The following is a 14958-nucleotide window of genomic DNA, read 5'->3' as shown; positions in this document are numbered from 1 at the left end:
TGAGACAGGTCCAGGAGGTGAGACAGGTATGGGAGGTGAGACAGTTACAGGAGGTGAGGAGATATCTACCCTGCGTGTCGGCCGTGTGCTCTGTGGCCTGCTTGGCTTTGTGGATCTGCATGCGGATGATGTCGATCTTGGTCTTGCTGTCCTGCAGCATCTGCTGTGTGGCCTGCAGCAGCTTTTTGTCCTGTCAGAGACACCGTACAGAGAGCAGGTCACACTCCTGCACTGATACACCTGTCTCACATCATTACCTCCTTATCACGTCACACAAGAGGTTAAAAGCATTAGTGTGTGTCAGAGCAGCAATACCAGTTTAGTTCTGTGGCTTTTAACACGCACACACACACGCTCACTTAGACAGCAACATGTGACAGGAAGGAAGAGCCAGTGAGAGATGGAGTAACTGCTCCCTACACAAAGCATTACACACAGCATTTCAGCAGAAACACGACACCTGTGTGGAGTCAGCAGTCCACAGGAACATTGATCAACAGATTAGCATACTGTTACACCGGATGCCTGGACTTGTGATTGGCCATAAAAAGATGTGGAATCGTGTGGTGGTGTGGTTTTGGGGACGAGGGAGAAAGAGGGAGAGAGGGAGAGAGCAGGACACAGAACCAGATCACATCTGCTCTACTGGCGCAGTTACACTTGGTTACATCAGAGTCACCACAACACAGCATGCAAGGATGTGCCAGATCTGTGTGCAGCGGCTTTCACCATGTTCTATCGATCGATTTATTGCCCAAGCACTATAACATCAGCCCTACTACGTCATAGTGTGCACACAGGTTTGAATCTTCTAAGGATTATCATTTTTTATGTGCCCTCTGCTCTAATTTTTTCCCAGCATCCAGGGCTGTTTTGAGGACTTAACACACTCAAAAAGCACACAGGGTGTGCCAGAGCGGCGATGGCACAGATGCTTGGACCCAATCATCATTGCTTTCAACTATATTTAGTATTGTTTTCCTGGGTGATCAATTACATCATAAACCAAAACTATCGACAGACAAGTTAGCTAGCGGTGAACTGGTACTGTAGCACCTCGAGTGGTGAAAACATGGACACAAGTTCACAGCCCACTTTACTCTTTTTTGCTATCCCTGGTGTGCTGTTATCTGAAAGCAGACAACACCACCTTATAGTTAGCAGCTTCTTCCACCTTTAAGTGTTTAACTTTCGGGTCAAAGCTCAGCGAGGAACCCGTGGAGAGCACCTTGGCTGATTTCTGTGTTTGTCCGACTGAGGTATACATTTAGGAGTAGCTAGATTAAGTTCAGGAGTGGCTTGACATTATCAGAGACACTCCAATGCGTAGTGAAAATAATGGGACTATTACATGGAGTTTCTGATGGCAAACACTGTGTGTGTGTGTGTGTTTGTGTGTGTTTGATACCTTAGTGGCTCCATTGGCATAGATGGGGATCATGTTCTCTGCTCCCTGTTTGACCTTTAGCTCAATGTTGAGCTGCCGCTCCAGGGCCATGATGCGCTCCTGATTGGCTGACGATCGTCCCGTCTTCCCCGGGTACTGGAGGTCATCTGTGGGTCAAACACACCATATGAGTCTTTGACGAAGAGATTATTTGCATACTGTACTGGGTACGTGCAAATCACATCCTCACCCTTGCCGTCATCATGTCCCTTTACCATGATGTGTGCATCAAGTTCTTGCAGCTGTGTGTGTAGTGCATCCAGTCTGCGTTTGGAGGAGCGTAACTGGTTCTCCACCTGGTGTGCGTTGCGTTTGTCACTGATGGCGCGCCGTAGGTTCTCTGCTCCCTCTTTGATCTTCAGCTCTTTGCGGATCTCCCTGCGGATTTTCTCGCGCTGCTCCTCTAAACGCTGCTGCACGCCTGAGTCGGAGAAATCCGAGTTCGGGTCCAAACCCAGCTGCTCTAGGACCGAACTGCTTTGGTCTACCTGAAGGAGAAAGAGAGAGAAGATCAATGGGGAAACTGTATGGATCACACATCCAATGGATGGATAGACACACAGAATGGACAGACAAAGAAACTGACAGGCAATTAAATAATCAGAGTTCGTGACACAGAGCAAGACAATGTCAGGGAATGAGATATTGGATGTTTCCTTAGGGAGGGTTGGCTAGAAAATCAGCTTTAGGTGGCCAGGGAGTTGAGGTAGAGTGAGTCCTACCGTTGGCGATAAAGCCATCTACTGGATTCCAAAGTTAAACAACAAAGAAGAATAAGAAGACAAACTGACTAGACCGGTAGTAAAACAAACAGAGATGAGCAAACAAAAGGAAAGATAAATTAAGAGAGAAACAAATAGACCAACAAACTGACACACAGGTGGAGTGTGAAGATTAAGTTAAGTCATGTCAAATGGACATATTTCTTGTGAGGCAGAAACGACTGATCCAAGTAACTTCTTCAGTTCCTTTTTAGTCCAGTTGACGTGACGTGACTCCCAGGTCACAGACAGGTTATGAAACATGACCAAACCATCTACATAATATCTGATGAATCAGCAGAAAACTTAAAGACTAGTCTGCGAGGAAATACTATCAGTATGTAATGTTAAGCAAAACATCACGCAGAAGAAGTGAAAAAAAGGTTCAGTGGTGATGTATAGATGTATGTTCAGATTTACTACGCTTGGCCAAGAACTTTGTCACAAATGGGAAGTGAAGGTTGGATCCAAGTGGTTGTTAATTAAAGCACAAACACAACCAAAAAGCAAGGATCGCAAATGAACCATGGACACAAGGCATGATTACAAAACAAACCTAGAGTTGGGAGGGTTTGAGACAAGGACACAAGTGCGGTAAAATTTTTTCTTAAACATTTATCAGGCGAAAAGAACAAACACGGGTAATCAGAGTCCTGAGTCGAAGCGATCAGGCTGGGGTCATGCAATCTGGATTAGGACAGATCAGTAAAGGTCACAGAAAGGCAGTCACAAACTAAAGCCTCTGTAACGTTCTGGATAAATCTCAGGAGCATACTGTATATATTTTTATTTTGTCTCTTTTGGTCTGTTTATACCATTTATGAGATTTATTGCAGGTGAGTGTGATCAGGTGACCTCGAGCTGTCCTATTGGGAGCCACGTTTGTAGGCAGCACATTCCCACCTGTCGTTTGTGAATCATCCCTGACTCTTTGACAATAAATCCATGATAAACTGGAACCCAACTATCAATTTAAGTGAAACAGGAATAAAGGAATAAGTGATAGTGATGTAACGTGTCATTGCTGCGGCTGATAAGTCGTGTACTTCTGCTCCTTTTTTTTAAACTAACAAGTATTCTAAGAAACTATTATTTTGTACAATGAAAATCGAATTGTGAATTCGCCTTAACTCAGCTGCCTGCACACATTAGCAGAGCTCCACCCTCAAAAACATAAGGTTGAGCTATTACTTTGAAGTATCAATCAATTCTTCTGACCATCAGTAAAAAAAAAAAAAAAGAAGCAGCCTGTAGTTGCTGGAGGTTGAAACGCTGTGCTGGTTCAGGTGAAACAAAGCATTAAACGTATAGCATATACCCGCAGCAGTAAAGCGCTGAGTCAGCAACCAAACAATAACTGCAGAAGTTAACATTGATTTTAGGCTCTTCAGGCTACGGAGAGAAAACAAACACACAGCCTAAGTGCATTACAGCACAATCTATGTTACTGTAAATGCACGTAGCGTAGGGGGTGGGGGGGGATGGGGGGGGGGGGGGTTTGGGGGGGTCATGTAGAGTAAGAGGATCGCTGACCGACATAAGGAAACTAAAATGGACGCTGAATTGAACGGAATAAAATTTTCACCATGGTGAAGCTATTTTTATGGAAACCTTTCTGTAACATTTATGGAAGGAGTCTCCAGTGTAAGTTCTTTGCATGACATGGAAAAGACCTTCTGGTTTCTCATTAAGGTGACAAGAATAAAGAATACTGGTTCATGAACCATCCCAGGTGATATAGTACAAAATCAAGGTCATTAATATTTGGGCAATGAGACCAAAAGTTATTGCAGTGTTAGCAGTCTACTACTAAATATTAGGAATTAAAAGTAAAAAAATTTATGTAAATGAGATGAAAGACTTTCAACTTTATTCTGTGGGGATCTACATCAAAATCGAGTGGATCCTTTCGATGCTGCTGAAGGAAAAATCCCTTTGTGACAGATGTACGTGTCAAAGCCAACACTCAAGAAGAATTCACAAGAGTCAATACAAAGGGTTCACCACAATGTAAACTGATGCTAAACCTCAAAAACAGGAAGACTAGATTTAAGTTTACTGACAGCTTGTTTGAAAAAAAGGTCTGCAGAGTTCTAGAACAACATCTGACGAACAGAAGAACAGAAGAACAGAAGAAGACAAATGAAAGAATGAAGGGGAAAGGGCTGATCATGATCTGAAGTGTACAACCTTGCCTTGCAGCATAGGGGTGTTTATGACTGCCAGGAGAACTGCTTTATTGATGTGAATGTGGAAAGAAAAAAAAATAAAATTATGAACTCTAAAGTGTATAGAGTCTATTTCTATTATTCCAGAGTGGCTTAGTGGTTATCCCTGGCGACTTGCACCACCAGGGTCTCAAGTTGATTCCCACCTCGAGGTCTGTTCTCATGTTCTCCCTGTGCTTGGTGGGTTTCTGTAACAGATTAGGTTAATAGTTTTCCTAAATTGCCCATAGAACATAGACCTGAAGTTCGAAATCAACCCAAGACTACATTTAGTCATGCACTATATAATAGTATTATTACATAGATAGATAGATAGATAGATAGATAGATAGATAGATAGTGGATTTACTGACCCTGAAATGTACTGTATAAAGAAACGATATAAAGAGCTTCTATCATTTAATCTGCTATAATTCCTATTTGCCCGATATTGATGCGTCTTTAAATTAAAAATAAAAGTCTGAACTTTCAGGTGTTTTTATTTTAGGTAATGGGAATAGGTCTTTGTATTTATTAGCTTGAAGGAATGACACTTTTCAAGTTAGCTGAACAAATTTGATATTTTACAGTAAATACAGTAAATACAGTGGTGGCCCAGTAGTAGGTGTTTCGCCTGCCATGTGAAAGGCCCGGGTTCGATTCCCAACAACTGGATGAAGTGCCTGTCCCAAGCCCAGATAAAATGGGAGGGTTGTGTCTGGAAGGGCATCTGGCGTAAACCCTGTGCCAAGCTTGTGTGCGGACCAGATTGTCTGCTGTAGCGACCCGTTGCCGGGAGCAGCCGAAAGACCAACAACAATTTATTTGATTTGCAATAACTAAAAAAAAAAAAAAGTCAGGCTACTCAGTAATGCAAGTAAAGAACGATTAATATAAATGAGTAAAACAAACTCAAAAACTCATAGTCCCATTTATTTAAAACTGGAAACATCATTAGTTAAAAAATTTGATGTAACTGATGACCTCAAATTTTTTGAGTTTTGCCATCTTATTCAGGTTTACAGTGTAGTTTATAAGCAAAGCTCATCGTTCTTGCGGATCATCATTTATACCAGTGGGTCCTGCTTTCCCTCGCGACGCTTATCTGGGCATCAGGTTGAGCACATTGATCTGTAATAATTACTGCAGACTTCTCAGACTTAGGTTTAGTAATCTAATAATACATACTGTAAGTTGACTGTTGATGTGGGTTTAAAACTCAACCGTGTGTCCGGTGGACCGAGGCCACTCACAAACACAGAGTCAGATTTCTTCCTGCAACAACAGTAAGCGCTTTGACTCAGATCGATGCTAACATGATGACTGAAGCATTAAATCTAATCATAATCAAAAACTGTTCCAACACCTGTTGATCGGTGGATCTGATATGGATGAATGTGGATATCACACACACACACACACTACAGTGCTCAACAGGACAGCATTTGGTTTGTCCTTGAACTTCATTAGAGGCTCACAGAGGGTTTGTACAGCAGAAGTCAGTGCAGCGCAGAGCTGATTACACGGCAGCAGAAGCTGATTCAGTTCATCAGGGACACGTGCACAGCACTTCCCAACAACCCAGACACACACACAAGCGTTTATTTATGTGTGCATTTACAAAACCAGCCCCTTGCTTAGAAACACTCGTATCCGGGAGTGGAAACGTCCCATTTGTTCAGGAAATCCAGACTCACTTCCAAAAATCTGCTTTCTCGACCAGAATAAAAAGGCACAATATGAAGCTTGATATTGGCACTCGGGTGATGAAGTTCAGGGACTGCTGGTGTGACAGAGTCAAAGGTCACTCCTGGTCTGCAATGGGGCGAGTCATCCTCAGGTTCAGGACGTGAGTAGTAATGTGTTCTGGGTTTCTTTTAGAATAATCGTTCAGTACCTGTTCCATAAATAGGGGCGGCGGTGACTCAGTGTGTTCAGGCTCTAAGTTACTGATGTGGTCCAAGCCCCATATCTGCCAGGCTGCCCTTGAGGAAGGCCTTTAACTCTGTCCGCTCCAGGGGCGCTGTATCATGGCTGACCCTGCTCTTTGACCCCAGACTTCTAACAAAAAATTGGAATATGTGGAGAATAAAGAATTTCACTGTGTAGTAATGTGTACTGTATGTGACACTCTGAACAATCTTTTCTCTCAATACAGTGGACGCTCTCCCTCCGTGTAGCCTTCGACCTGAGTAATATTTCTCTCTCTCAGGAGAAACTTTCTTTTAATAAGTAATTGAGTGGGATGGTGCGTCTCTGTTAACTTGCACAGAACCGTATTCGCAAGTATTTGGAAACTTTATAAAGAGGCGTGGCCAGGTGTCAACCAATTACACTTATTGTCCACCTGAGGGCATCGCCCAGGACCCAGCATTGCGCCAGATATAATATTATATGTCTGTATAATATCATGACCTGAGACGCCACAATAAAAGGCGTTACAATAACAGCATGACCGTAGAGTTTATTAAAAAACATTTGGGCGAGTACATTTTCTGTTCGTTTAGAATGATAAATCGGACGCCATAATAATTCCCATCCATACTGACTGAAGGAGAAGAAGACGGGGAGACAGAAGACATGAGGAATGAGTTCTATTCCTTTAAATGGCTTGACAAAAAATCGGCTCCCCGCCCTACCCAGGCGCTACCCGCCCTCTTATACATAAATGAGCACACGGACACGCGCTATTGGCTTACAGTATATATGGCTCTGATTGACAGGGGAGACAGAGGTAGCTCCTCCCATCCAGACAGTCAGATTTGCTTTCCTGACTTCTGGTTCATTATGATTTGCTTTGGCATGGGTTTTTTTTTCTGTGATAAGACAGATCTTAAATAACGTTGATGTTTTTTGTTTTTTTCCCAGTACATGCTGTGATTTGTGTGAACTCAGAAGGCAGGCGCTGTTTCAGCAGTGAGGTCAATAAAAAATGTGGAAATGGTTACGTCAGAAGGGTGGGACGGACTCATCTCTACTCTAAAGTTACAAACAGCTTATTGACGAATAAGATAACAAACTTAGTCATATTGCGATGATAATGATATGAAAATGCTTAATCATGTCTTTAAGTGCTGCGTGTGTGTGTGTGTGTGTGTGTGTGTGTAGGTGTGTGCGCGTGTGTGTGTGTGTGTGTGTGTGTTATTTAGGTAACCTGCTCCTTTAAATGTGACTTCCTGTTTAGTAGAGTGTAAGTGCAGAGCAGAGCAGAGCAGATGACACAGCACGGTATGAACTTCTAAACTTAGAACATAACTGTTGAAACTGAGACACACACACACACACACACATACAGTGCATGCACACACATTGAGTGGAAAGCCCAGACAGGTATTCTGTCTCTCTGCACTTTGGTTACTGCTTAAATTGGCACACTTTAACACATTTGCGCTCACGTTTTCAGCAAGAGACACGTAAAAAATAAATAAATAAATAAATAAATAAAATACACTCACAGCTAAATCTTATCCGGTAACTAACTAAAAAGGAATTTATTCTCACGCTAGTCAGTGACCCGTTTTCTTGATTTTACACCGCTTCCTTGCTTGGCTTTTCCCCCTACAACCACCAAAATGATTTTTTTTTTCTTTTAAAAATATGTTAACTGACAGGAAGTGGATCTTTCTTTAGAAACATGCTTCTGTTTTATTTTTTTGTCAAAAAAGTGCTAGAAGAAAAAAAAAAGGTTTTCAGTAAAGTGTAAGGCTGCAGCAAATGTTTGCACTTCCAGGGTCAAAGGTTCGATTCCCACCTCGGGGTCTGTGTGCATGGAATTTGCATGTTCCCCCTGTGCTTGGTGGGTTTCCTCTGGGTACTCTGGTTTCCTCCCACAGTCCAAAGACATGCAGATTAAACTAATTGGTGTTCCTAAATCGCCCCATAGTGTGTGTGTGAGTATGGGTATTTGTTTGTGCCCTGTGATGAATTGGCACCCAGGGTGTACCCCACATACAGTATAGCCCTAAGCCTCCGTGATAGGCCTCACGTCCCCCGAGACCCTGTACACAGGATAAAGCGGTATAGAAGATGAGATGTTAAGTCAGAAACATCCTTTCTGCCAGTTTACAGTAGAATGCATTTAATCTAATTGCTTCATCATGCGGCCAGACACGGACCCAAAGCACAGTGCAGCACTACTGAGGACTTCAAGTGGAAGATTTTACATTGGACCAGTCAAACACCAGACCTGATTCTAAATTGGAGACTGAAATGAGAAGCCCTCTAATCAAACAACAGCGGAAAGAAACCAGAAAACAAATGAAAAGACAAATATATATTAGTTTGGTGATGTGAGGGGATCACCAGCAAGCAACAAAAGCAGAGTTTTTGGATGAAGCATGAGAATGAGTCATGTTATTATCTGCAAAGGTTAAAAATCAGGGCAAAGTAGAGAATGCAAAAAACAGGAACCTGCCAAGACAGCATAAACGTTTTCATCTCAAATCGCACATGTTGCCAGTTTCATAAACATCTGCTGGTTGAAATGTTCAAGAAAAAAAAAAAAGCACAATTAATATTAATAAATGAATAAAAAATGCATATCTAATATTATTTATTAGTATTAAAAAAATATGTACAGTATGTGTTTTGTTCAGTGGCACATCACTTCTGTTTCAGTGCAAGACATTGCGTAATTATTAAACAAACACACAGTAGAAGCTGTTAGGAATTTCTCTGGAAAAAAAAAAAGGGTTTTGGCGGGCAGCTGCTCTCTCCTCAGTACTGCGGACCACACAGACCTACTCTCACCCACGCTGTGACCCACAGTTAGCGTAATTAACGACTGTAGAACACAAGATGGTTAGCGTCTGGCTTTAAGGAATTTATCTATCTCTTCTGAGCAGTCGTGAGGAGTCCCGTCCAATGGGAGTACCATTATTTCGGCTGCATTAACAGTTTTGCAACATTCACTGGTTAATTCGAAAGCAGATTAAATTATTAGTAATGCATGGGACGCATGTGTCGTGTATAAAGTAACTAAGTATCCCATTTTAATGGTCGATGCTTTTTTTATATGCAAATGCTGCTATGGCTAGGCCTCAGTAACATGAAGACATTCCCTTTTCTACTGTATATTATTGAGAGAGTACTGTAGTACTGTAATATGCTTTTGGTTGCTTGCCCATTCCTTGCTGCTTTTAGGTTAGCACGGCAAAGGCAAAGCCTCATCTTTCTGAAATGTATAACTGGAAAGGTTTAGTATGATCAGGAACAGTAAATGCAGGTGATATTGTAATGACATTTTGGTCAAATGGCGCTAATGTTTCTGATGTCCAGGTAAATGGCGAATTAGGTCTGGCCTGATCAGCAGTCTTTTCCTTTTGCCATTCCTAAAAATGATAGCTTTTGCTGTACAGTACAGCTAAATGTGCCAGTGCTGTTATGCTGTATATTAGCACTTGTGGAAATGCCTAATCAGACTACTCGGTATCCAGGGTTTTCTGACATCTTTAGGACAGGGGAGATTATAAGTTGTGGTTTCTCGATTATGAGACAACCTTATAACAGTGTTTTTGCCTAATAGAGGTTAAAATAAATGGTGATAAGAGGAAGCGATAATAGGAATTTGATTTAAGACAAGAGATAAAAAGTAAATGTCATTCTGTTATAACTTGGAACAAAAATAGAAAACTGTTGTGATGCAGGAAAAAAAAATCAACTTCTTGCTGATAACTTTAACTCAGCTCCATTACACTGTTGATTACTTTCCCGTAACTACATGACAGTACAGTGACTGCACAGTAAAAATGCCAGCCTGCAGTTTTTTTGTCTGCTTTACCGGAACTTAAATCACATGGCATCTGCTCTGATCCAGGTCAAAGTGTCAAGCTGCAGCGTATTTGCACAAGACAGATGAAGACGCCCACGTAGGCTGAATGAGGAAGAGCCGTGAAACACACAAAGCTCCACCAGACCACTTCAACCTCACTAATACACACCTGACTCTGAACTCAGCATTAAAGCTGAAGTAAATGCACGGTGTACATTGTGATCATTCGTCACCATTCATTTTAGTGATAATGGCACAACAATCATTTGAGAAGATAGGAAAAGGCAAAATATATTTTTGATGAATAATGCCAAAAGTATTGATGATGATGATGATGATGATGATGATATCAGGAGTGTATCCTCATATTCCCAGCCTTGCAGTGAAGATTAACACTAATAAATATATAAAAATATATTTTTAAAAACATCAGCAAGTCCTTACCACAGTCTCGTTCTCTGCGGTGTCGGAGAGGAAGGAGGTGTCTCCTGCGTGCTCCTCCAAGCTCTCGCTCAGTGCTCCTGCTTCTTCACTGGCCATCACCTTCTCCTCCTCCTCCTCCGGCTCCTTACCTTAATCAACTCTTACCCTCCTGGACTGACACTCGCCTCTGTCCTCCTCCGCTCAACAAAGCCTCTGTCTCCCGCTCTTTGACTTTCTTTTTCTTTCTTTCTGTCTATCGTCTGAATCTACGCTCACTTCCGCCACACGCTCTCAAAAGAGAAAGACAGACACATCAAATAGTGGTAGAGCGAGAGAGAGCGAAAGAGAGAGAGAGAGATAGACTCGTTTCCCCGCCCCAGTTTCCTGCTCATATGCGAACAGCAGGAAGGTTTTTGCCAGTTTGTACATCTGCCTGACCACACTCACCACACACACACACACACACACGTAGGCAAGTGCAAGGGCTCTTCAGATGCCACAGCTCTTTCTAATCACATCACTTCCTGTTGACCTGTTGGCAACTTGAGCAATGAAAGAATGTTAACGACTTGTGCGCTTCATCCATGTGCATTTTATTTTATTTTATTCATTTCTTTTGATTAAACCCTTTCTTTCCAATAACTTAGGGTCTATGGATGGACTTGCTGTAATAGAGAAGTCAGTGGAAATGCGCACTGAGTAAAAGGTGAAGTTAAGTTGACTGCAGGTTGAGTTGTGGTTATAAATAGCTTCAGATTGTCTCAGACAGACAAGATGAAAAAACAACACCTCTGCTCTCTTTCTCTCTCTCTCTATCACTCTCTCTCTCTCTCTATCACTCTTTCATGTTTCTGTATGTGATCAAAAGACTGACTGCTGACACCAAGGATAGCACTAACGATCACCGCTGTGGTTTTCTCTGCTTAGTTTTTCTTTCTTCTGTGCCCCGATCACTCACTCACTCTCTTCCTTCTGTACTTTGTTATATTCTCTCCCTACGCTGCTACAGGTTGGTGGTGGGTAGAGACATGCTGCGGGTTTAAAATAAGCACCATCTTACAAGTATGTTAATAAATACACTTATTTCTACTACTACTACTAATAATAATAATAAAATAATAATAATAAAAAGAGTCTATCCCAGGGGACTCGGTGCACGAGGCAGGGGACACCCTGGACAGGGTGCCAATCCATCACAGGGCATACAGTACAAGCATTCACACACTCACTACGGGCGATTTAGAAACACCAGTGATCCTAATCTGCATGTCTTTGAACTGTGGGAGGAAACCAGAGTCCCCGAAGGGAACCCACTGAGCACGGAGAGAATATGCAAACTCCCCATACACAGGCCCCGAGGCGGGAATCAAACCCTCCACCCTGGAGTGCAAGGCCACAATGCTAACCACTATGCCACCATGATCATTTCAAACTTTCTTTCGGCTGCTCCCGACAAGTAGTCGCCACAGCAGGCCGACCAATCGGCACACAACTTGGCACACGTTTTTTTTACGCCGGATGCCCTTCCTGACACAATCCTCCTATTTTTCTAATCAGGCTTCAGTCTGGCACTGCATGTAGTAGCAGGGTAGTACTGGGTGTGGCAAAGACCGATGGCACAAGAGTGAACTAAAAAATGTGAAGATGCAGGGAGACACTGATGACATTTTATCTCATCATTTTGGGTTCCTAGAATATTTACCCCTGATGATTCTTTAGTGGTTTGGTCAGCTAGCTAATGGATTTATCATTTTTCCACCTCTGTTAATCCTAGATTTAAAAGAAGATTTACAAAAGTAATCAGGAATGATTGCCCCCCACTCGCCACAGGCCAGCATTTACATTATTTTTGCTCTGACTCGGGTACACTTGTCTATTTTCACTCTCCGATACAGCACATGGCAGGAGGCACATACCTGGTTTATGAGCTGACATAAAAACCAGAGAAGAAGCTTTGCGCTATGCCTAGTTTTACTAATATTTCGAAAAAATTCCCAGAGGAGCGCTCTCTGCTTCTTTCTTATTAGCTTATTATTATTATAATTTTTAGCTTGATTCATACTGTATCAGCTAGGTAAGTCAGAGGATGAGATCAACTCATGATACAAGCACACAGAGATTTCAGAGGAGCCAGTCAGCACTGATGATGTCACGTCTAAACTAGATCTGCTTCCTTTTGACAGTAGGAATGGCTTCCACATCGGATTCAATCCATGCTCGGGTAGGCCAGTTCCCAAGCCTGGAACAATTGTCTTCTCACTGATCAAAATAAACCAGGCTTTGGGGTCAAGTGTTCTTAGAAAAGATCCTAATATGAAAACACCCTGTTACCAGTGTCCAGTAATATTTACCTGTCTTAGCGCTTCTCCTGTACGGAGAGGAGGCGGAAGGTGCGGAAGGCCTGGAGCCTGGATCCCAGGAGACTCGGGGCACAAGCTGTGGTACATCCGGTATGTGATACCAAAAAAAGCACCTAATACATAAGTATATTTAATAACAATTAAAATTTAAAGCTCGCCCAGAGCTGCCATTAAACCTCAACCTCTCAGCTACTAATTCGATCATTATGGGCCTTCACAAGCAGCGCTACCTGAGAAACTAATCCTGAGCATGAATAATTCTGAGTAATAATTATCCTTTTATATCGCAGCTTCTCAGTGATTAATCTGCAGAAATCTGATAAGCTCATCTAGGCCGTATTTAATGAGAGATGAATATCACACTATGGAGAGAAGAAGAAGAAGGTGACAATGTTTTCATCACTGCGCTGCGAGAGCGTTTCCTCACGTCACCTTTACACGCTTCACATTCGAGTGCAGCAGGTTTGGATTACAAGAGTCTATGGACGTGGCACTGCATTCTGAAAACGCACACACTTATACGCAGATGACCACTCACTCCTGCACTTGACTACATGGAGTATTATCTTGCTGTCACAGCACAGAGCAGATCACTTAACACAAACGTTGGTATGCACACACACACAGAATGCTAAACAGAAATTGAGTCATGTTTGGATATAATCCTGTTCGTCAGCCAGCATGGCAGCCTGCATGAAAAGAGAGTTGTGGGTAAATGTTGTTGTTCTTTAGAATGGGCGCCACAGGGAAACATCTGATCCAAGTACAAATTTGGCACAGGTTGTTACACTGGATGCGCTTCCTGACACAACCCTTCTGTTTTAACTGGGCTTGGACCTGGTACTGCATCCAGTGGCTGGGGTTTGGACATTGGGTTGGAATCGAACCCGAGCCTTCTGCATGGCAGGTGAGAAAACTGGAGCAACTGAGCCACCAATGCCAAAGTTGTGTAGATGCCATGCCAAGTAGAGGAATGAGTTTAAATCTCAATCAGGACACTTCTGCCATCCACTGTTGGGAGCCAAGAAAGAAAAACAATCTGTAATGGCTTCGGTACTCAGGCTGCACCCTCCTGCCTACAACCGCATCTCAGCCGTGCTGATATTTATCACAACAGCACTTGCTTTTATTTGATATTACATAATTATATAACTATCCAACACACTGATTGACTTTCCCCCAAACCAGAAGTGACAGAAGTGAAAAGAGACTGAATTTTTGAAAAATATAACATTTGCTGAGAGATTAAAATGCTGTGCCAGTGGAGCAGTGAAGCAGTGGAGCAGAGCTCCAGCTTTAGCACAGAGATTGCCTTAGGATTATCACTGAGCTTTCAGAAAGAGACAGGATGAGCGTAGGGATAAACCGAGAAAGAGAGAGAGAGAATAAAGGAGAAAGGGAAAAGGGGACATGCTTGTATCGTCACTATGACTGAAAACTTGAACATGGAGGAGACATTTCTGACACGTAATATCTACTGTATATTAGTTTGATGTGAAACTAAACATTCTCATCGGATCGAAAATCCTGAGAAATATCACAGATTAATAGTAATTTTATTTAATGTCAACATAAAATACAAAAAACTAGAGGAAAAATAAATTTGTAAAAATTCTGATCAGGTTGTAATTTACAGTATAAAACTTATTTTAATAGCAGTAAATTTAAGCAATTTCCCTCTGGAATTAATAAAGTTCTTTGAATTTTGAACCTTAAAATTCACAATATTTCAGAAGACTAGATTTATAATGGAATCGCTTTCTTGTTATCATCACACTTCCCTGACCTAGAGGGTGAAGGTTTCAGTGCTAAGCTAAGCTAAACATCTGTGAACATCACTGAACTTCATAAAATATGAGGGCCGTTTACGTCGAACTGGAACTTGTGATGAAATCAGAGGTGCTTGATATTTACAGAAGACTTAAAGACTCTTAACTGCAGTGACACATTTGAATGGTGCAAAAGTTTTGAAGAAGGCCGTACGTCCCTG

General features: G+C 42.1%; 1 protein-coding gene across 2 annotated transcripts in view; it reads right to left on the bottom strand.

Annotated features, from left to right (window-relative positions):
• Positions 1-14958, bottom strand: part of pkn1b (protein kinase N1b) — a 44247-nt gene that overhangs the window by 17186 nt on the left and 12103 nt on the right. The window contains exons 1-4 of one of the 2 annotated variants that reach the window (XM_053489975.1): positions 10630-11030; positions 1638-1935; positions 1409-1554; positions 70-190 (exon numbers count right to left, since the gene is read on the bottom strand). In XM_053489975.1, coding sequence (XP_053345950.1) covers positions 70-190; positions 1409-1554; positions 1638-1935; positions 10630-10725 — 661 coding nt within the window. In that variant the 5' untranslated portion in view covers positions 10726-11030. Of the gene's footprint in view, positions 1-69; positions 191-1408; positions 1555-1637; positions 1936-10629; positions 11031-14958 lie in introns of those variants that run through there. The other variant, XM_053489976.1, reaches the window with a different exon arrangement.

Source organism: Clarias gariepinus, chromosome 28, assembly GCF_024256425.1.
Source record: "Clarias gariepinus isolate MV-2021 ecotype Netherlands chromosome 28, CGAR_prim_01v2, whole genome shotgun sequence".
Taxonomy (NCBI): domain Eukaryota; kingdom Metazoa; phylum Chordata; class Actinopteri; order Siluriformes; family Clariidae; genus Clarias; species Clarias gariepinus.
This window is presented reverse-complemented; position numbering and strand designations above follow the sequence as displayed.